Consider the following 24,247-nt stretch of genomic DNA (forward strand, 5'->3'; position numbering starts at 1 on the left):
TTCTTCTTCTTCTTCTTCTCTTCTTCTTCTTCTTCTTCTTCTTCTTCTTCTTCTTCTTCTTTTTCTTCTTCTTCTTCTTCTTCTTCTTCTTCTTCTTCTTCTTCTTCTTCTTCTTCTTCTTCTTCTTCTTCTCTTCTTCTTCTTCTTCTTCTTCTTCTTCTTTCTTCTTCTTCTTCTTCTTCTTCTTCTTCTTCTTCTTCTTTTCTTCTCTTCTTCTTCTCTTCTTCTTCTTCTTCTTCTCTTCTTCTTCTTCTTCTTCTTCTTCTTTCTTCTTCTTCTTCTTCTTCTTCTTCTTCTTCTTCTTCTTCTTTCTTCTTCTTCTTCTTCTTCTTCTTCTTCTTCTTCTTCTTCTTCTTCTTCTTCTTCTTCTTTTTTTCTTCTTCTTTTCTTCTTCTCTTCTTCTCTTCTTTTCTTCTTCTTCTTCTTCTTCTTCTTCTTCTTCTTCTCTTCTTCTTCTTCTTCCTTCTTCTTCTTCTTCTTCTTCTTTCTTCTTTTCTTCTTCTTCTTCTTCTTCTTCTTCTTCTTCTTCTTCTTCTTCTTCTTCTTCTTCTTCTCTTCTTCTTCCTTCTCTTCTTTCTTCTTCTTCTCTTCTTCTTCTTCTTCTTCTTCTTCTTCTTCTTCTTCTTCTTTCTTCTTCTTCTTCTTCTTCTTTCTTCTTCTTCTTCTTCTTCTTCTTCTTCTTTCTTCTTCTTCTTCTTCTTCTTCTTCTTCTTCTTCTTCTCTTCTTCTTCTTCTTCTTCTTCTTTCTTCTTCTCTTCTTCTTCTTCTTCTTCTTCTTCTTCTTTTCTTCTTCTTCTTCTTCTTCTCTTTCTTCTTCTTCTTCTTCTTCTTCTTCTTCCTTCTTCTTCTTCTCCTCCTCCTCCTCCTCCTCCTCCTCCTCCTCCTCCTCCTCCTCCTCCTCCTCTCCTCCTTCTTCTTCTTCTTCTTTTTCTTCTTCTTCTTCTTCTTCTTCTTCTTCTTCTTCTTCTTCTTCTTCTTCTTCTTCTTCTTCTTTCTTCTTCTTCTTCTTCTTCTTCTTCTTCTTCTTCTTCCTCTTCTTTTTCTTCTTATTCTTCGTCTTCATCATCATCATCATCATCATCATCATCATCATCATCATCATCATCATCATCATCTAATATAAACATGTTGATGTTTCAAAAAAGATTCTAACGCAATGCTAACGATAAATCTAGCTCAGAGTTTTGATTCAGTCCAATACTGATACAGAAGACTCAATGATCATATAAACTAAATCCGCTTCATTTATAATAATATTTTGCGGCCCTGCACTGCGGCTGACGCCTTTGTTATTCCAGTCTTCCCTTGGATAGACCCTAAAGACAAATTTCCCCTTGGGGATGAATAAAGGGAATTTTACTTTATTTTTATTTTTTTTTAACATTCAATAGGGCCCATTATAATGTAAAACTAGAATCGCCAAGCAACTTTATCATTGCTGTGCCACAGAAAATGGCGATGACGTTTTGGGCAGAAAATCAATAAGCTTGAAGTGGCCAGGACAGCTTTTATATAGGCAATATCCACTAAATGTGCTCAAAGCGCTTTACGAGGGGCCCCTGGCCAACAGGAACATTTAACATTTAGGACGGGACATGACACCTGTTAGGCGATGTTATAATTTTTTAGGACAGAGACAACGCTGTTAACGACCAGGTACTCATTTTACACCTGAGTACGGTGAGAGAATGTGAGTAGAGAGCCTTCTCCAAGGACTCAACTATGAGCCGAGCGAGGCTCGAACCCAGGACCTTCCGATCCGAAAGCGAGTGTCATACCACAAGACCTGCATAGCCGCACGTTTATGGTTTAGTGATATGACTTCTCGCCTTCTGATCGGAATGTTTAAGGTTCGAGACCCGCACTGATCTGAACGACGCGTAGATAGTTGAGTTCTTGGAAAAGCCTCTTTACTCACATTTCTTCATCGAACTTAGGTGTAAAATCAGTACCTGGTCGTTAACAGCGTTGTCTGCATCGGAAGAAAACAAAACTAATATCGCCTAACAAGAGTCTCGTCTCGTCCTACAATGTTAAATGTTACTGTTGGCTGGGGATCTCTTGTAAAGGGCGTTGATCGCGTTTATTGGATATTGCGCTCTTTAAAAGCTCAAGTAAAAAAATGAAACAAGTGTTTTGTAAGAGTCCAGCAGAAATCGTGTCATGTCACGTCATTGAAATCTGTCACCGATACCAAGGTGTATTATGGTATCGATACCAGTTGGCGTAATTGGTCGGTCGTTCGGTCGTCTGCTGTCAATCTCGTTTGATGAGTTATGGCCGTGAAGTTTAGTGGATATTGCCCTATACAAATGCTCTAATTTTCAATGTCCTCCTGCTTTGTGGTCTAGCGGTATGATACTCGCGTTCGGACCCTGATTCAGATGGGTGTGGCTTTTTTACGAGACCCGCCGAAACCCGCCGAAACCTGCCGAAACCCGCCGAAACCCGACGAAACCCGACGAAACCCGACGAAACCCGACGAAACCCGACAAAGTTATGGGAACGAATCCCGACAAAGTTATGGGAAGTAGGTAGCACAAGGGGAGTGAACCTGGAACTCAGGGAAGTGTACACCATTGGGGAGTGAGCTTGGGACTGGGTTTCGGCGGGTTTCGTAAAAAATAATTAGTGCTTTTTTACGAAACCCGCCGAAACCCGCCGAAACCGACAATATCCAGCAAAGTTATGGGAAGTAGACAACTGTGGGGAGTGAATCCGAGACTCAGGGAAGTGTACACCAGTCGGGAGTGAACCTGAGACTAAGGTTATCGGCCGGTTTCGGCGGGTTTCGTAAAAAAGACACACCGATTCAGATACCGATGTGACCAAAGGTGTTCTTAGAAAAGGCTATTTATTCACATTCTCTCACTGTTCTCAGATCTTTTATGAGTACCTGACCTGTAATAATGTTGTCACTCTCTAGAGAAATAAAAGGTGTAATATCACCTTACAGCGCATACCGATCTGAGCAATATTGCTTTAAAAAAAATTGAGCTTTTATATAGCGCAATATCCACTAAACGTGCTCAAATCGCTTTACAAAGGGTCCCAGACCGTCAGCAGCGTGAAACATGTAGAACTGTTAGGCGATATTACAATTTTTTCCGACAGATACAACGCTGTTAATTACGGCCAGGTACTCATTTTACACCTAAGTACGGTGAGAGAATGTGACTAAAAGGCCTTTTCAAAGGACTCAACCAACTATGCGCCGAGCAAGGCTCGAACCGAAAGTGAATGTCATACCACAAGACCACAAGAATGATAATATAGGCATTAACCCTCTCCTTACAACCATTGGAAAATCGTCACATTTGTTACGATGCAACAGTCACTTTTCAAATCCAGATTTCATTTCTTTTTGCTATAGTTATAAAAACTTGACATTCTGTAATAGATCTTGTCATATTGTCGAACGATATTCCGTATAGAATGTTCTTGTTGCTTTTCTGTTGGAGTAAAACATGTCTGTTTCTGTGATGGGTGGGTGTGAAGCGTTGTTGAAAATTCTGAAAATGGCTGGTAAGGAGAGGGTTAAATCGACCCAACCATTGGGTAGCCTCTGTGTTGCCCTACTCTGGAAAAAAAAGCAAAAAAAAAAACTTGAGCTTTTATATAGCGCTATTTCCACTAAACGTGCGCAAAGCGCTTTACAAGGGGTCCCTGGCCAACAGCAACACATAACAAGTAGGACGAGACATGACGCCTGTCAGGCGATATTACAAATTTTTGGGACAGAGTCAGAGAAAAACCCATATTTTAAAATTTGGCCAGAAAACAAACTTGTCCTTCAAATATGGATCAATTTAAATGACCCTCATCTTGGCAACAAAAAAAACCTCTCAAACCTGGGACTTCGCAAAGTAACTAGTCGAGGCAGACCGATAATATTTTGGGATGTTTTTTTTTTTTCTTGTATTTTTCTCTTTGCTTTCGTCGCGTTACACACTTTTCCAGATATTAATCCTTTTCTCCGATTTCTAGGAATGACGTCATCAGTTGTTGTGCTCCTCGTCGTCGTAGGATGTGGTTTGACCTCTGCCCTCTCAACAAAGAACAGGGATCACATTGTAGACCTACACAACAATGCCAGGAAGAGCGAGCCGGCCGCCAATATGAACATGCTGGTGATTTCTTTACTTCATTCAAAGTTTTTTTAAAATATAAATCTCAGTATTGTATGAATTTATTTATTCATGTGTGACCAACCGTTTTTATAGTAAACAAAAGTGTGACGTCAAAATACTGGTTCCAGTCTCATTGGAAGTGTAAAAACAATCTTACGATTGTGATATTCGGAAGGTCCTGCGTTCGATCCTCGCTCGGCGCATAGTTGAGTCCTTGGAAAAGGCTCTTTACTCGAATTTTCTCATCAAACTCAGGTGTAAAATGAGTACCTGGCCGTTAACAGCTTTGTCTCTGTCCGGAAAAAAATTGTAATATCGCCTGAAAGGCGTCATGTCTCGTTCTACATGTTACGTGTTGCTGCTGGTCAGGGACCCCTTGTATAGCGCTTTGAGCACATTTAGTGGATATTGCTCTCTATAAAGCTCAATGTATTTATCCTATCAATCCACCAGCACTGGGACAACGACCTCGCCTATAACGCCCAGGCATGGACTGACAAATGTCACTTCGCCCACCAATCTGGAAAATACTGGGGTAAGAAGGTGTGTCATGATGATGATGATGATGATGATGATGATGATGATGATGATGAGGAAGATGACGATGATGATGATGATGATGATGATGATGATGATGATGATGATGATGATGATGATGATGAGGAAGATGACGATGATGATGATGATGATGATGATGATGATGATGATGATGATGAGGAAGATGATGATGATGATGATGATGATGATGATGATGATGATGATGATATTGTTGATGATGATGATGATGATGATGATGATGATGATGATGATGATGATGAGGATGATGATGAGGAAGATGATGATGATGATGATCATGATGATGATGATGATCATGTTGATTATGAAAATAATATTAATAATGATAATGATAATAATAATAATAATAATAATAATAATAATAATAATAATAATAATAATAATAATAATAATAATAATAATAATAATAATAATAATCATATAATAGTAATAATAATAATAATAATAATTATTATTATTATTATTATCATTATTATTATTATTATTATTATTATTATTATTATTATTATTATTATTATTAATAATATTTTCATAAGCAACATGATCATCATCATCATCATCTTCCTCTTCATCATCAATAATAATAATAATAATAATAATAATAATAATAATTATTATTATTATTATTATTATTATTATTGTTATTGTTATGCACCAATTGCAATTCATTTAATGTTTTGTTATTATGTTCTTTCAAACGTTATTAGCATTTATGTAAATTCAGAAAAGTGAGTGGAGCAGGCACTTATGTTGGTAACAACAAGATATGAAGTGAATAGAAAAGTGCCAGAAGACAATAGAGAATAAAATTTTTTCGCGGCGGTGGTGGGGTTTGAACCTGCGACCTTATTCGTACGACAACTCCGCCTGGCAGGTGAGAGCGTGGCTCTACCGTGTGAGCTATCCACGAACACAAAAATATTCGTTTCAAACCCAAGTCATTTCTACATCCCTCTCTCACCCACTTCTTGAGACCGCCGATTCGTTCGCACACCACCATCGCGAAGTAATTTTGACCAGCAGTTAAGCTTAATAGCCAATATTCTCAACACAAACATATAACATAGAAACGATTGAGACATTGAGTATGCTCCGGTGTATGGGGTGAATTTTAAATTCAGAAAAGTGAGTGGAGCAGGCACTTATGTTGGTAACAACAAGATATGAAGTGAATAGAAAAGTGCCAGAAGACAATAGAGAATAAAATTGAAAACGAATATTTTTGTGTTCGTGGATAGCTCACACGGTAGAGCCACGCTCTCACCTGCCAGGCGGAGTTGTCGTACCAATAAGGTCGCAGGTTCAAACCCCACCACCGCCGCGAAAAAATTTTATTCTCTATTGTCTTTGGCACTTTTCTATTCACTTCATATCTTGTAGCATTTATGTAGCGTAATAGCCACAGAATGTGTTCAAGACGCTTTACAATCTGTCTTATACCGTTGTGAGAAGTTGGTCAACCAAATGATTTGATTGAAATAACTGATGCTATAGGCAATGAGATTAGCGGAAGAGTAGCGTCCCTTGATTGGACGTCACCTTACAGAGAGAACGTCAAAATGGTTTTGCACATGCGTCTCTCCCGTCCTCGCTTGCGGTGAAGTGTCTCATCGTAGCCATCGTTATGTTATAGCCTGATACTGAAATCCAAAAGGACTGGCAGTTTGACGTCATTATTTGTTTTTTGCACCGCCTAGTGAGTTGTCATTAGTAGAGCTCATGGAAACAAGTTATTTCATTGGTTGAATTATTGAATACAACTCACGATTTGTTTTCTTTTGTGGCAAAAGACTGGCATTTTGACGTCATTTTTGGGTCAGTATCAGGCCATAACTTTACGAAGGCCACGGTCTCATGCTGCTTTCATCGGAAGCGAGGACGAGAGACGCATGCGCAAAAGCAACATGACGTTCTCTCTCTAATAACTTTTCCGCCAGTGACGTCCAATTTAGAGACGCTACTCTTCCGCTAATCTCATTCCCTATAAATGTTTATGTTGCTGGCCAACTAACTTCACGCGTGTGTGTGTGTGTGTGTGTGTGTGTGTGTGTGTGTGTGTGTGTTGAACCCGTGACCTCAAGAAGTCGGGGGAGAGGGGCTCAAGATAGACATAGAGTTTGAAACCGCTTTTTTCGTGTTTTGGAGTGATGGATAACTCATACGGTAGAATCACCCTCTCCCCGCCAGGCGAGTTGTCGTACCAGAAAGGTCGCGGGTTCAAGCTCACATCGCCGCCTCGAAATTTTTATTCTCTAGTATCTTCTAGTACTTTCCTACTCACTTTATTTCTTGTGCGGCTATGTGGTCTAGTGGTATGACACTCGCTTTCGGATCGATAGCTCCCGGGGTCGAGCCTCGCACGCCGGATAGTTGAGTCCTTGGAAAAGGCTCTTTGTTTACATTCTCTCACCGTACTCAGGTATAAAGCGAGTATCTGGCTGTTAACAGCGTTGTCTCTGTCCGAAAAAAAATGTAATATCGCCTTACAGGCGTATTGTTCCGCCTTCTATGTTACGTGTTGCTGTTAGTCAAGGACCTTTTGTAAAGCGCTTTGAGAACTTTTATTGGATATTGTGCAAAAGATAGTATAAAAAAATAAATAAATAAATAAATAAATAAATAAAATTCCCTTTATTCATCCACAAGGGGAAATTTGTCTTTAGGGTCTATTTCAAGGGAAGACTGGAATAACCCAGGCGTCAGCCGCAGAGCAGCGCCGCAAAGTGAGCTAGGACGAGGTGACTTGCTCAAGTAACACAGCTCAGCGGCGGGTGATTGAACTCGATACCTTTCGGGTACGAAGCAAAGACCGCCGTACGGCTGAGCTACGCAACATTGCCATCCGGAAGTAAAACGAACCAACACACAAAAAACTATGTGTAAGCTTGAACGTTTATAGTCTGGTTAATACCGTTTATTGAGAATTGCTCGTAAACATGGATGGCAAAAAAACAAAACAAAAAAACAATAACACAAAAACCCAAGTGACGTCAACTTCGTTCTATCTATATCCCAGGAGAGAACATTGCAGTCTATACTAGCCACCACAACCAGACTCTGGACATCGAGAAGATGTTCGGACTTTGGATGGACGAGATGAAATACAACACAGGGGGGACGTTTGAGGAATGTTGTAGTCGAAGTCACCACACTTGTTGTCATTATACACAGGTCAGTATCATCATTATCATCTTGACCATTGACATCGTCGTCGTCATCAGCTTTATCACCATCATCATCATCATCATCATCATCATCATCATCATCATCATCATCATCATCATCATCATCGTCATCATAACCATACGCATCTTCGTCATCATCATTATTATCATCACTATCATCACAGGTCAGTATCATCATTATCATCTTAACCATTGGCATCGTCGTCGTCATCATCTTTATCATAATCATCATCATCATCATCATCTTCTTCTTCTTCTTCTTCTTCTTCTTCTTCTTCTTCTTCTTCTTCTTCTTCTTCTTCTTCTTCTTCTTCTTCTTCTTAATTTGAATTACCCTGTGCGGTTATGTGGTCTTGTGGTATGACACTTGCTTTCGGATCGGAAGGTCCTGGGTTCAAGCCTCGCTCTGCGCATAGTTGAGTCCTTGGAGAAGGCTCTTTACTCACATTCTCTCACCGTACTCAGGAGTAAAATGAGTACCTGGCCACCATCAGCGTTGTCTCTGTCGAAAAATACTGTAATATCGCCTATCAGGCGTCATGTCTCGTTCGATCTGATACGTATTGCTGTTCGTCAGGGACCCTTTGTAAAGCGCTTTGAAAACGTTTAGTGGATAGTGCACTATATAAGAGCTCAATTTGAAAATTTAGACGATTCCTAAGAATCATCTTGTCGAATGTCATAAGAAATAATGATCTCTTAGTAGGTACTCAATACTGACGAAAATTGGCGCTCAACGGCTGCCGATTGTGAAAATAAATGAAAATAACTCGTATAACTAATTCGTTCTTTTTTAAAACTACAAGTGTTTAGTATCAATGGATAGAACTATTACGGAACTTTCCAAAGATGCTAAATTTATTGAGAAAAAGCATTTATCCGACGTTATTTAGCAGTCTTAGGAAAAAGTGAGATGGGCACATGTATACGAACTGCCATCAGAATCAGACGTTGTAGGTGGCCTGGTCACAAAATACTCTTCAACAGTCGCAACGTCACTTCCTTCCTCATTTTCCTATTTCCAAGTTCTATTTTATCACACTAATACGTGGACAAAGTATAATTTTTGGTGACCATTACATAAATATTTAATCTCTTGAGCTCCCTGCAAGACATAGGCCAACGTGTATTTTATACAGGTCTGATAACCCAACAAGTCAAAGTCTCATTGTTGTAATGGAAATACTCTCAAATTACCAAAAATATTGTCCATTACAACAATGTTAAAACGAGCTTCAATAGTCTTGACGCCACTTCCCTCCTAAACACGCATGGTAACTTAGTAACACTGGCTCTAAACTATCGGAACAATGGCTGACGCCCGTATGAAATATTTCTCCGGCGAGTAGAACAGCGTTTCCTGAGGAAAAAAAAACACGTAAATTTGATCATGTGTTGTCTTTTACACATTCTGATCACAAGGCATATGAAAAGGGAATGAAAAGTTCTAGCCAGCATGAGAAATATAAAGTAATGATTTTCTTTGTTTAGAACCAAGATGGTCGCCGTTGCCGTGCGGCGTGACATCAGACTACTGAATGCTATAGATAGTTCAAAGATGACGTCACTCAGGTCTTTGTTATTGCTTTTTGCCATCCGCGTTAATGAGTAATGCTCACTGGACTGTTTTAACCCGACTTTAAACGTTCATGGATACACACAGTTTTGTGTGTTGGTCTGTTATACTTCCGGATGGCAATGTTATGAGCTTCTTAGTCAAGAGCATACTCTCTATTGGGAGAACAGCTGGAAGACTAGCTTGTGTACACGTGTATGTGTGTAATGTAAAGATATAATTTTCTTACCTTGTAGGTCATCTGGGCAGCGACGACACAGATAGGGTGTGGTGTGTCCAACTGTGACCACATTTCCATGTCCAACGGCCATAACATTAACAACGCTGTTTACATGGCCTGTTACTACAACCCTCCGTGAGTTCTCGTTGTGTCATTTTGAATTAACTGTGGGCGTTAGGATTAAAGTAGGTGATAGTGATGGTGATAAGGATTATTATCGTAACAATAGCGATGATGATGAGGAGGAGGATGATGTTAATGATGATGATGATGATGATGATGTTGATGATGATGATGATGATGATGATGATGATGATGATAATGATGATGATGATGATGATGATGATAATGATGATGATGATGATGATGATGATGATGATGATGATGATGATGATGATGATGATGATGATGATGATGATGATGTTGATGATGATAATGATGATGATGATGATGATGATGATGATGATGATGATGATGATGATGATGATGATGATGATGATGATGATGATGATGATGACGAATATTGATGATGGTGATGATGATGGGGGTGGCCATGGTGATGAAGACAATGTGGATGATGATGTTGATGATGATGATGATGATGATGATGATGATGATGATGATGATGATGATGATGATGATGATGATGATGATGATGATGATGATGATGATGATGATGATGATGATGATGATGATGATGATGATGATGATGATGATGATGATGTTGATGATGATGATGATGATGATGATGATGATGATGATGATGATGATGATGATGATAACGATGGTGATATGAATTGCTCCAACCACACAATTTCCTCTATCCATCACCCAATCAAGATTATCAATTCCTTAAACAAAAGACTACATCACCAATGTATCTATGATAAGGTTACTCAATAACTCTGTTTTGTTTTTAATTTTAAACTTGAGCTTTTATATAGCGCAATATCCACTAAACGTGCTCAAAGCGCTTCACAACAGCAACACCAAATATATAGGACGAGACATGACGCCTATTAGGTGATGATGATATTACAATATTTTTTTTCGGACAAGAGACAACGCTGTTAACGGCTAGGTACTCATTTTGCACATGAGTACGCTGAGAGAATGTCAATATTAGTAAAGAGCCTTTTTCAATTGGCTCAAACAATTGCTATCGTCCGTTTCACGCTATAGAAACCGGGATAATCTCCACTTCCATGTGTCTAATAGCTCTGAATGACTTCTAGTATTAATCAATCCATCCAGTCATTCATTCATCTATCAATCTGTGAATTGGATTCAGTAGTCTGATGTCATGTCGCCCGGCAACGGCGGCCATCTTGGTTCTAAACAAAGAAAATCATTACTTTTTATTTTCATGCTGGCCAGAACTTTTCATATGTCTTGTGATCAGAATGTGTAAAAGTCAAAACATGATCAAATTTATGGGGTTTTTTTTCCTCTGGATACGCTTTTATGCTCGCCGGAGAAATATTTCATACGGGCGTCCGCCATTGTTCCGATAGTTTAGAGCCAGTGTTACTAAGTTACCATGCGTCGTTAAGAAGGAAGTGACGTTATGACTGTTGAAGAGTATTCATCCCCCCTCCGAATCCCAACCTACTTCCATACCCGGCTATGTGGTCTTGTTGTATGACACTTGCCGTGGATCAGAAGGTCCTGGGTTCGAGCCTAGCTCGCTCGGCGCATAGTTGAGTCCTTGCAAAAAAAAGGCTCTTTACTCACATTCTCTCACCGTACACAGGTGTAAAATGAGTTCTTGGCCGTTAACAGCGTTGTCTCTTTCCGAAAAAAAATACAATATCATCGCCTTACAGGCGTCATGTCTTGTCTTGTCCTAAATGTTTAATGTTGCTGTTAGACAGGGACCCGAAAAATACTGTAATATCGCCTAACAGGCGTCATGTCTCGTTTGACATGATACGTATTGCTGTTGGTCAGGGACCCCTTGTAAAGCGCTTTGAGCACGTTTAGTGAACATTGCCCTATATAAAAGCTCAAAAGCTCAAAAAATACTAACCTCCCCCCCCCTCCAAACCCCAACCCCCCCCCCCCTCCAACCCCCCCCCCCCCCCCCGTCTTCCATCCACAGAGGCAACCACCCGATAGCCAAATGTACCTGGGACGACGCTGTAGCCAAATGTACCTGGGATTGGAGTCCGTACGTCCCCAAAAAATAAACCACGAGTCTCTTCCTGCTGCTATTGCGACAAGCATATTACTAACTACATCACCGATGAATCTATGATAAGGTTACTCAATAACTCGGGGTTTGTTTTTTTTTGGGGGGGGAGGGGGGGTTAACTTGAGCTTTTATATAGAGCAATATCCATTAAACGTGCTCAAAGCGCTTCACAACAGCAACACCAAATATATGGGACGAGACATGACGCCTGTTTGGTGATGATATTATAATATATATTTTTAGGACAAGAGACAACGCTGTTAACGGCCGCCAGGTACTCATTTTACACATGAGTACGCTTAGAGAATATCAATATTAGTAAAGAGCCTTTTTCAATTGGCTCAAACATTTGCTATTGTCCGTCTCCCCAACCCCCCCCCCCCCTCCCCCCGTCTTCCTTCCACAGAGGCAACCACTCTGTAGCCAAATGTACCTGGGTTGGAGTCCGTACGTCCCCAAATAATAAACCACGAGTCTCTTCCTGCTGCTATTGCGGCAAACAAATCATCATTAGTCATGATAATATTTTGTGACCCTTCGCCTCAAAACAGTATTAAGTTGGGTTGGTTAAGATGTTGAAAATATTTGAATTTATAGCCAGAAATATCAGACTTGTGTTGAGTTTGTATGTTTTATTGAGGAGAATGGATACCATATTTTAGGGTGCTAATGCCAACAATTTATATTTTTGACTAGTTTCACATTAAATTCCGCTTTTAAGCATCTGGTTTGTTCCGACATAATACCGTTTTGAGACGATGGGTCACATATGATGATATATCAGATAACAATGGTGATGAGGATGATTAAAACTGGCATGATTAATTATAACGACGATGTTGACATGATATCAATAATGACCATATCATTGATAATGATAACATCATCGACATAGCGTATATGTGACCCTCCGTCTCAAAACGGTATTATGTCGGGATGACTCGGGTGCAAAAAAAAAACATTGAATTTATTGACAAAAAACATGAAACTTGGGGTTTGTTTCGATTTGTTATGTCAGAGAATGAAGAAATTTTTTCACAATGCAAAAGCTCCAAAAAATGGTATTTACTATCAAATTGATTCTAAAGTCACTTTTCGGGGTCCAATTCATCCCGACATAATACCGTTTCGAGATGAAGGGTCATGTATCATTGATAATGATAACATCATCGACATAGCGTGTATTATGAGAATATAATAGATGAGAATATTTTTGAAAGTGTGATATGCAAGCTATTAGGAGACAAGAACTATCTTGGTGGATATTTTGGTATAGCCGAGGTGAGGTCGGATAAAGTGAATCGAGCCATTTCATAAGATAAGATAAAAAATACATTATAACCGGAAATTTACTAATATCGAAGTCGCTGTATAGGATTCGACTGTACTTACAAAATTCTATGGGTAGAGACCAGTCGGAAGTAGGCTTACTGGTTCATTACAATGTGCCAGATATTTTTTCAAAAAATTGATTCTCATAATAATTTAATCCTTAAAGTTAAGCGGTTCGATGAGTCATTATATCCGAATCGATGTGTTTTGTTTTGAGGTGAAGTAAGTTTTAATATATGAATGTACCTTCATGTTTATATTTATATGTGGAATTATTCAATAACTACCATGGCAGGTTTTTTTTGTTTTGTTGTTGTTGTTGTTATTATTATTATTGTGGTTGTTGTTGTTGTTGTTGTTGTTGTTGTTGTTGTTGTTGTTGTTGTAATCAACAAATACAAAGCCATAAATACAATCTGACAACTTTAAAGTCTAATCGGAAATAAAAGCTCGGCTGGCAACTTCCGTTTTAGATTATTATGGTTTTTTATGCTAATATATATATATATATATATATATATATATATAGAATGCAAATTTTCACTCACATTTTTGTGACCGAGACGACTCGTTTCTGTGTTTTTTACACTTCTTCAGTCGGCGTAATCCATTGTAATGTCCGTAGAAAAGTTCTTACTCCAAACTAAAGTTGTTTCGTTGTGTAGTGGTGATTAGTGTTGATGTGTATTGTGATGTGCTATCATTGCTTATAATATGAGTGTGTGTGTGTGTGTGTGTATATATATATATATATATATATATATATATATATATGCTTTAGATCTAAATGCAATGGTGAAGATAGGGGTTTGGTTTGGAATACAATGTAATAAAATAAAGGCCAAAATTTAGAACACAGAACTATTTCATTTGTATTATTATTATTACTATTATCATCATCATCATCATCATCATCATCATCATCATCATCATCATCATCATTATTATTATTAATATTATCATCATCATCATCATCATCATCATCATCATCATCATCATCATCATCATCATCATTAAATTCAGCTTCCTTTAGATTAACAATGATAATTGTTGTCTCGTTGTCAAATGTTATAATAATATAATAATAATAATAAATTTTTTGATGATAAAGATGGAGAATTGTGTTGAAATTATTGTCAGTGTTGACACTTGAAACCGTTCTTGTGTGTCTGTGTGTGTCTGTGTGTGTCTGTGTTTGGTTTACTGGGTTGTAGATCTCCTACGATCCCATGGACAGCCAAGACTATGTGCGACTATGTGGTCTTGGGGTATGACCGTGGCCTTCGTAAAGTTATGGCCTTGATACTGACCAAAAAATGACGTCAAAATGCCAGTCTTTTGCCACAAAAGAAAACAAATCGTGAGTTGTATTCAATAGTTCAACCAATGAAATAACTTGTTTCCATGAGCTCTACCAACGACAACTCACTAAGCGGTGCAAGAACCAAATAATGACGTCAAATTGCCAGTCCTTTTGGATTTCAGTATCAGGCTATAACATAACGATGGCTACGGTATGACACTCGCTTTTGGATGGGAAGGTCCTGGGTTCGAGCCTCTCTCTGCGCATAGTTGAGTCCTTGGAAAATTAATTTTGCTCACATTCTCTCGCCGTGTTCACGTGTAAAATGAATACCTGGCCGTTAACAGCGTTGTCTCTGTCCGAAAAAACAATAATTGTAATATCGTCTAACATTTTAATATTACTTTTAACTGGTTTGATCTGTGGATGGTATGCGCTTGACTAAGGAGTTCACAACATTCCATCCGGAAGTATAACGGACTAACACACAAAACTTTGTGCAACCATGATAGTTTATAGTCAGGTTAATACAGTTTAGTGAGAATTACTCATAAACGCGGATGGCAAAAAACAATAACAATAGCACGAGTGACGTCAACTTCGAACTATCTATAGGGAATGAGATCAGCGGAAGAGTAACGTCCCTTGATTGGACGTCACCTTACAGAGAGACGTCAAAATGGTTTTGCGCATGCGTCTCTCTCGTCTTCGCTTTCGGTGAAGTGTCTCATGCCGCTTTCACCGGAAGCGAGGACGAGAGACGCATGCCTACAATCAACATGACGTTTACTCTCTAATAACTTTTCCGCCGGTGACGTCCAATCAAGGGACGCTACTCTTCCGCTAATCTCATTCCCTATTGATTGGAAATTCTGGAGAAATTTGTCTTTAGGGTTTATTTTATATATATATATATATATATATATATATATATATATATATATATATATATATATTTATGAGTGTTGGTGGGTACTTGTAGGTACGAAAGTGCTCGATAATGGTGGTTAGAGCTAATATATACATGTAAATTTTCACTCACATTATTCTTGCCAAGACGATTCGTTTCAGTGTTCCCACCTCATTAGTCGGCATAATCCATATGGATTATGCCGACTGATGAGGTGGGAACACTGAAACGAATCGTCTTGGCAAGAATAATGTGAGTGAAAATTTACATTTATATATATATATATATATATATATATATATATATATATATATATATATATATATAAATATATATATATATATATATATATATATATATATATATATATATATATATATATATATATATATTGCGTTTACTAAGGTTCACGGCCGGTGGCTGAAGACGGATTTTGACCCCAATACCGTGGGTGCTTTTTTTCCCTTTGTTTTCGTGGATTTATTTACGTTCTTCGGTTTGTTCAAAAACAGAAATAAATGACTATCAAGTTCCATATAATTGGCTATAGATTCAATGTTAAGTAACAAGTTTATCCTGACGTAATACCGTTTGGAATCTGTGGGTTACACAATTGGAACGCCTCACAGGCGTCAAGTCTCCACAAGTCTTTTGTTCCTGTTGGCTTCGAACTCCTTGAACAGGCTTTGAGAATGTTAGTGGACACTGCACTAAATAAATTGGTTTATTTCTTAAGAATGGTGATTTCAGGAAAACCAACCTGGCGTGGAAAATGTCTGACCGGTATCCTGAATGTTCCAGTCTTCCATTTGGTTGAGCGATCGGTACACACGATGAATAATACGGTTAAAACTTGGAGAAAACACTTTGAATACCAGGTTGATTGTAGATGTGCAGTTGTCCATGACCATGAAAAATGAATACCTGGCAGTTGTCTTTGTCGGAAAAAATGTAATAATGCCTCAAAGACGCCATGTCATGTCTTGATCTAAATCTTACGTGTTGTTGATCAGGGAACCCCAATTTATCTGTTCCTGTCTATAAATGCAATTTGCAGCTCTTTCCTCATCCCAAAATAAAACCGATTTGAGAGGGTCTGTCATAATTTTGGACCAAGTAGTCAGTATTTAATTTCGTGGACTTATTTCATTTTATGAAAATGTCAAAATCAACGTTAAGATTACCCTCAAATGAATCATTATTATCATTGCCTTTTTCACCCTGGGTCAGGGTACAGGCCACAGACAAACAGTTTCGATCCTTCTCTATCCTGAGCTAACTTTTTTATCTCGTCCCATGTCTTATCACTTCTCTGTATATCAGCTTCTTTAAGTCTCCCCAGACTTGAGGTGTTTCTGTCCGAATTATATCCATTGGGTTTCGTTCACTCCAAGTATATGCAGCTTGTATCTTCTATTCTCAGTCTCAACTCAAGAGCTTTTTCTTGCTTCATACATGGAATGGTCAGAAAATAATCTAGACTGCACCGAGACTGTTGAACCCTATTTAATACTGCAAGTAAATTGTATGAACTGTATTTGGGATTGAATGCAAAGAACATCAATATTGGTCTGGACTTTGATGGAAAGCACCAAACCGCATCTTAGGCGGCCGATTGGTTTATGAACACAGCCTCCAGTTTGATGTTTCCGTTCAAAGTACTGATTCAATTAGCTCTGTAAAGGCAATGATATGCTCCCCTGTCCATCTCTTGTTCACGAAGAACGCCTGCTCGGGATTAGAGCTGTGCCTAGATCGTAGAGCATCGTTTCAACAGCACATGCTCCAAATGTGTTGTACAAACAGTCAGAAGTGGCTTGGGGCTGTAACAGTCAGCCTCCTTGGCTGGTTTCCCTTGCTTCAAAATGCAAAGGTGTTAGCGTGATTCTACACTTGTGGCAGCTACCCTTTTGCAATGATAAAGTACATTACATCTTCCAACCAGGTACATGCCCTGGGGAACCGGATCCGTCACCATATCGGGATATATGACATATCTCCCTGCTTTGTTTCCGTTATTAACATTGCTAATGGCTACACCCACTTTTCTGATATTGAATCTTTGCCCTTGGATAAAAGTTGTCATTCAGAACCGCTGGACCCACGGTACCGGAGTTAATCCATGTTTTTATAGCTTGAAATGCAATTGCTTCTTATTCTTTTTATAGGACGCTATTCAATTGCAAAGTATTTTCAAGCAGATGAATCAGACCCACCTTCCCAATAACTGATTGAAAGACAGGCGGTCAGAAAAAAAATTCTCGACTCGACACGAGATCGATCACGGTCCCTTTGCGTATGAAGTAAACGCTGTACCAAATGTGCTATCGCGATCGGGGCCCCAAATCCGACTGTATTATGTACTTGGCTAGCGAGTTTTTAATAATAAGGTATGCTTTGTTGATACATCGCTCAAAAGGCTGATTCGGGAATTTAACTAGTCTAGTCTCCGTTATGTTCTGGGCAATTGTATCAGCGTGTCATTCGGTTCAGCCTTTACAAAGTTTCCGTCGGGTGCCAATTTCTTTATCAGCCGCAAACGTGGGAAATGTGGTGTGTAAAGTAAAGACTTTCCACGATCTCAGCCACTGTGGCTTCCTTCTTTCTGCCAGAGACAGAAGTTTATCGGCTACGTCCCGGAACTGGGTCCTGGTGGTACCCCTTTTAAAGCTATTCCGATTCTTCCAATCAGCAACGGATGTAGAATTTCGGTTTGCCGTGTGGAACGGAGTAATGCGCACTTTTAACCAGCTGCCTATTAAATCTGTTTATGTTCTCATACTTGGGAGGATAGGCAGGGCAGACCTGCTTGATATAGTGAATAAAGTGACCTCGGAGATATTAACCCTGCAAACTTTAGTAAGGTCATGATCATAGCTTGTCGCTCCAACACCGAACCCACTCCACAACATCTGTGGAGCAGACTCTAAGGTCTAGGTCAGTGCAGCTGGGTCCATCCTGGCATTCTCTAAGGACGTGCTCCATCAACTGCTCTGGGCATCCACATGTATATAAGCTAGTCTCAGCCAGCCCCCACTTTTATGGTTCCAATTTTTGTTCTTGCTCTGTTCAGCGTTTCCCATTCATTCCTGTAGAGCTCAGTTCCGTAGGGTAGGTTTCTCGGATCTTCAAGAGCTTCATGTGCATGATTGTCCCACTCCCTCCAGCTAACTTTCTTAAAGTTGTCCACGGTGAGAACCGAGGGGCTATCCTTTTACCACCCTGACCATAGATGAGTTGTTGGTCTTGTGCGTGTTGTAGCAATCTGTCTCCAGCGAGGGATTCCAGAGACGTGACGTGGACCTCACATGTCCACGTTGATTGGATGACCGGCCGGTAAATCATTGAGTATTGGATACAATAGTCTGATGTCACGTCACCAAGCAACGTCGGCCATCGTGGTTCTAAACAAAGAAAATCGGTACTTATCATTCCTCATGCTGGCTAGAACTTTTCATATGTCTTGTGATCAGAATGTATAAAAGTCAAAACATGATCATATTTATAACGTTTTTCTCCTCTGGGTACACTTTTTTTTGCTCGTCGGAGAAATATTTCATAAGGGCGCCCGCCATTGTTCCGATAGTTTAGAGCCAGTTACTAAGTTACAATTCGTCATTACGAGGGAAGTGACGTCATGACTGTTGAAGAGTATTGAACATGGACGTAATCATCCAGAAAGCTTAAACCATTTTTTTAAATGTACCTTGTTGAAATCCGTAAACCTAAAATAAATTTACTTCATGATGCAAATAATGCACATCTTTACATCCGTAAATTGTGTTTGAAAACAACTCCCAGGTTTGACATTGAATGGCCAGCAGATTGCCATATCTCTGACATCGTGGATATGAAAGTCAAAATAAACAAACCTGAGGAGTCAAAATCTACTGCAACAACGCGTAAAGTGCGCTAATTGTTAAGTCTATATCAGTTTCAACTTAACTTTGCACGTGAGGATGAAAAAAAATGTCTTGATTTAAGACAAAGCATCTAAACCATCTAAACTAGAGCTTTCATGAAGCGCAATATCCACTAAACGTGTTCAAGGTGCGTTACAAATGGTCCTTGACAAACAGCACCCCGTAATATATAGAACCAGACATTACGCCTGTTAGGCGATATTACATTTTTTTTCCGATAATGACAACCGCCATGTACTTATTTTACAACTGAGGACTTAACTATGCGCGAGCAAGTCTCGAACCCGGTGCCTTCAGATCCGAAAGCGTCTGTCATACCACAAGACCTCGTCGCCACATGACGTCTACAGGTGTCTCCTTTCACACGTTCGACTGGCTTGACTGGAAAGTATGCGATTGAGTTCCTATCAACTCAAATCTTGTATGGAAGGAGAGAAAGACTGTTCGATGTCGTAAAAATAAAGCAAATACCCTTTTGTGTCAGGTCATCTTAAAAGATGATGCATTTATTAAAACATTAAGTCATTTTAGAATACTCCGAATTCATTGTTTAGAGCCAGTTACTAAGTTGATCTGTGCGGATCGGAAAATCGTGGGTTCGAGCCTCGCTTTGCGCATAGTCCTTGGAGACATATCGTTACTCACATTCTCTCACCGTGTAAAATAAATCCTGGCCGTCAACAGCCTTGTCTCTGTAAAAATATTGTGATATTGCTCACAGGCGTCATGTCTCGTTCTACATGTTACGTGTTGCTGTCTGCCAGGGATCGCTTTGTAATGCGTTTTGAGCACGTTGAGTTTAAATTTTATCACCTGTCATCAACGAGAAATCCGGATTCAAAACGAATGTCAGTATCAACAAAAAACTTAACTAAAACTTATGAAAAATAAATTTGTCAAATGAACACAATTCACCCTCTGAAGAAAATCTGAAAGTGTTTTTTATTGAGGTGGAGGGGCTGAAAATGGAGCAAAGTCTTTGATGAAACAAAAAGTGTACGTGAAGTTGACATGGAAAAGAAAACAAAACAATCGATTTTAAGGAAATCAGCTGGCATTAAAATTCAATATTCTGAAAGTACCAAGTATGTTTGTTTGTATATGTGTTAAACCGGGGCTATTGCATTGATTTTTTTCCGACATGTACATATATGCAGGTCTGCGAACACACTTGTGGGCCTAGTTAAACATTGTTACAATGGACAATACTTTGCGACATGTTTTAGAAATGTCCATTACGACAATAATCCCATAAGGAATTGGGTTATAAGATCTGAAAATAGCGCACGTCGATTTTATCATATTTAGAAGAGTATCAACTTATGCCCTTAATAGCGGTTCGACAACTATCCTTTTTCGGACACATAGAAAGATAAGAATGAATACCTGGCAAGTTGTGGAAAAATACCTGGTAAACGCGCCCGGGGGAGACAAAGAAAAACACTCATAGACCAACTGAAGGGCTTCACCAACCTAACAATCCAAGAGCTGTTTGAAAAAGCAAGAGACAGGGAGGAATGGAGAGAGATAATTCATGCAGTATCAGACGCCTGGACCAGGCATGGAACCTAGAAGAAGAAGAAGAAGAGTATCAAAATCCCGCCGTTCAAAATTAATGTACCGTCCAAATCCTTGCTTATGTTATTAAGACGTGAAGAAATTAAGGATCATGCACCTGTGTAAGATAATAACATCAGATGTGTGTATGAAAAGTGCGAGACAAAACAAGACGGAAAAATACAAGAAAAAAAAACATCCCAAAAAATCTGTCGATCTCGACTGGGGATCGAACTCCAGACCTTTTGATTATTGGTCATAATATCAACTTTTATCTGTTGCAGGTGAATGGAGAGAAATCTTATGAGGAATGCCTCAATGATCACTTGGGACTGGTTCATGCCTACAGGTAGATTAAAGTTATTATCTCTATCATATCATTGTTGTTTTGTCCACATATACATTTAATGTGGTAAACTTAAGGATAAAGATCAGAACACGTGTGTATGAAAGGTGCCAGACAAAGCAAGAATGAAACATACAAGAATAAAAACATCCCCAAAAATAAGTCGACCTTGACTGAGGTTCGAACCTAGGACCTTCTGATTACCGGTCAGAAGTGCTACCATTACTTGTGTAAAGTGTAATGGTAGCATGTCTGAGGTTCGACCTCCAGTCAAGCTCGACTGATTTTTGGGATGTTTATTTTTTCCTCTATTTTTCTTCCTTGCTTTGTCTGGCACCTTTCATACATACTTGTTCAGACCTTTATCTGGCATCGGTTCCTGCTCCTTAATTTCTTAACCGTTAGGACTTCGGAGTGAGATGGTCATAAGTTTCGAATGAGTTCATTTTTTTTTGAAAAAATTACTTGCTGCAAATAATAATTTTTATCTGATATAAACAACGCTGTTAACGGTCAGGTACTTATTTTACACCTGAGTACGGTGAGATAATGAGGGTAAAGGACTCAACTATGCGCCGAGCGAGGCTCGAACCCAGGACTATCCGATCCAGAAACGAGTGTCATACCACTAGACCACATAGCCACATTTAATAATACTATCACCCTCTACTATCTCAAATGCACATATTAAAAACTGATACCTGTTCCTGGCACCAATCATTTCTGTCTTGTCTTACAAATCTTAAGTTTGTATAGTTTCAGGTTAGTAATATCATATTCAATAAAAGATAAGAATGACAGCACTAAATCATTATGGAGTTTTGTATACAGCTGAGTGTCATCAGCAAAAGAAAAACAATAAAAACGGTTGATTAAATCTCAGAAAGGTGAGCAGTATACATTGTCAGATAGACACGGCACAGGTTGATGAAATCTCAGAAAGGTGAGCAGTATACATTGTCAGATAGACACGGCACAGGTTGATAAAATCTCAGAAAGGTGAGCAGTATACATTGTCAGATAGACACGGCACAGGTTGATAAAATCTCAGAAAGGTGAGCAATATACATTGTCAGATAGACACGGCACAGGTTGATGAAATCTCAGAAAGGTGAGCAGTATACATTGTCAGATAGACACGGCACATGTTGATGAAATCTCAGAAAGGTGAGCAGTATACATTGTCAGATAGACACGGCACAGGTTGATGAAATCTCAGAAAGGTGAGCAGTATACATTGTCAGATAGACACGGCATAGGTTGATGAAATCTCAGAAAGGTGAGCAGTATACATTGTCAGATAGACACGGCACAGGTGGATGAAATCTCAGAAAGGTGAGCAGTATACATTGTCAGATAGACACGGCATAGGTGGATGAAATCTCAGAAAGGTGAGCAGTATACATTGTCAGATAGACACGGCACAGGTTGATGAAATCTCAGAAAGGTGAGCAGTATACATTGTCAGATAGACACGGCATAGGTTGATGAAATCTCAGAAAGGTGAGCAGTATACATTGTCAGATAGACACGGCACAGGTGGATGAAATCTCAGAAAGGTGAGCAGTATACATTGTCAGATAGACACGGCACAGGGTAGAAGTCGAAAACGTAATTTTATAAGCGGGGGTGACCAATACTGTTCTCTAAAACTACTTACTGAGCTCATTCATACACACATTTCTATAACCAATCCAAAGCAGTGGCACATACGTATATAAAAATGTTCACGTAGTCTAGTCAGAAGTAAATGTTGATAGATTACTACTACTACTACTACTACTACTACTACTACTACTACTACTACTACTACTACTACTACTACTACTACTACTACTACTACAACTACTACTACTACTACTACTACTACTACTACTACTACTACTATTACTACTATTATAATTGCTACTACTACTACTACTACTACTACTACTACTACTACTACTACTACTACTACTACTACTAATACTAATACTACTACTACTACCACTACTACTACCACTACCACTACTACTACTACTACTACTACTACTACTACTACTACTATTACTACTACTACTACCACTACCACTACTACTACTATTACTACTACCACTACTACTACTACTACTACTACTACTACTACTACTACTTCTTCTACTACTACTACTACTACTACTACTACTACTACTACTACTACTACTACTACTACTACTTCTACTACTACTATAACGATATCGCTATCCACTGTTCTTTTGGAAAATTTCAATGCCCTGGTTAGTGTTATACTGACCCACAGCGTAAGGATTTGCCGCCACAGCCTAATACCTTTTTCACTCATTTAGAAATGTCACGATCACCTTTAAAGGTAGTTTGTTGTAGTAAAATATGATAACTGATCTAATTTACAGAAGAGTATATATTATATGTTGATGGAATAAACCGATACTCCTAGTATACGGAGTAGTAAATACAATACATTAATGTTAACAGTTTGACCACATAGCAACTAGAGGAAATATTATAGATATTAGGTCCTTCGTTCATTCTTTTTCTTTTCCGTGTTAACAAAAAATACGTCAAAATTTGTCGAACGAAATTAATGTATGGAAAGCATATATTAGAGCGGTTAACTTGTTTAGTGGTTTGACATTCGCTTTCGGATCTGAAGGTAATAGGTTCGAGCCTTGTTCGTCACACAGTTGAGTCCTTGGAAAATGCTCTTTAGTCATATGATCTCACCGTACTCGGGTGTATAATAAGTACCCGCAGTTAACAGCGTTGTCTCTGTCGCGAAAAAAAATATAATATCGTAAAACAGGCGTCATGTCTAGTTCTACATGTTAAATGTTGCTATCTGTTAGGGAGCCCTTGTAAAGCGCTTTGAGCTCATTAAGTGGATGATGCGCTATATAAAAGCTAAATCTTTAGAAAAAGCTCCTTAGTCCAATCTAAAAAGGAATTTTCACTATTTAAAACAACTGTATGCTTGTAGTCCTTCATAGCCGTTAGGCCC

General features: G+C 38.9%; 1 protein-coding gene across 1 annotated transcript in view; it reads left to right on the forward strand.

Moving 5' to 3' along the window:
* Nucleotides 1–13,685, forward strand: part of LOC144960550 (peptidase inhibitor R3HDML-like) — a 16,466-nt gene extending 2,781 nt beyond the window's left edge. The window contains exons 2-6 of the mRNA XM_078893753.1: nt 3,988–4,130; nt 4,584–4,665; nt 7,723–7,877; nt 9,704–9,822; nt 11,789–13,685. Coding sequence (XP_078749879.1) covers nt 3,990–4,130; nt 4,584–4,665; nt 7,723–7,877; nt 9,704–9,822; nt 11,789–11,876 — 585 coding nt within the window. The 5' untranslated portion in view covers nt 3,988–3,989 and the 3' untranslated portion in view covers nt 11,877–13,685. The remainder of the gene's footprint in view (nt 1–3,987; nt 4,131–4,583; nt 4,666–7,722; nt 7,878–9,703; nt 9,823–11,788) is intronic.
* Nucleotides 13,686–24,247: the final 10,562 nt, after the last annotated feature.

The sequence above is a fragment of the Berghia stephanieae genome, chromosome 15 (assembly GCF_034508935.2).
Source record: "Berghia stephanieae isolate SIO BIC M18660-M18661 chromosome 15, UCSD_Bste_1.3, whole genome shotgun sequence".
NCBI lineage: Eukaryota > Metazoa > Mollusca > Gastropoda > Nudibranchia > Aeolidiidae > Berghia > Berghia stephanieae.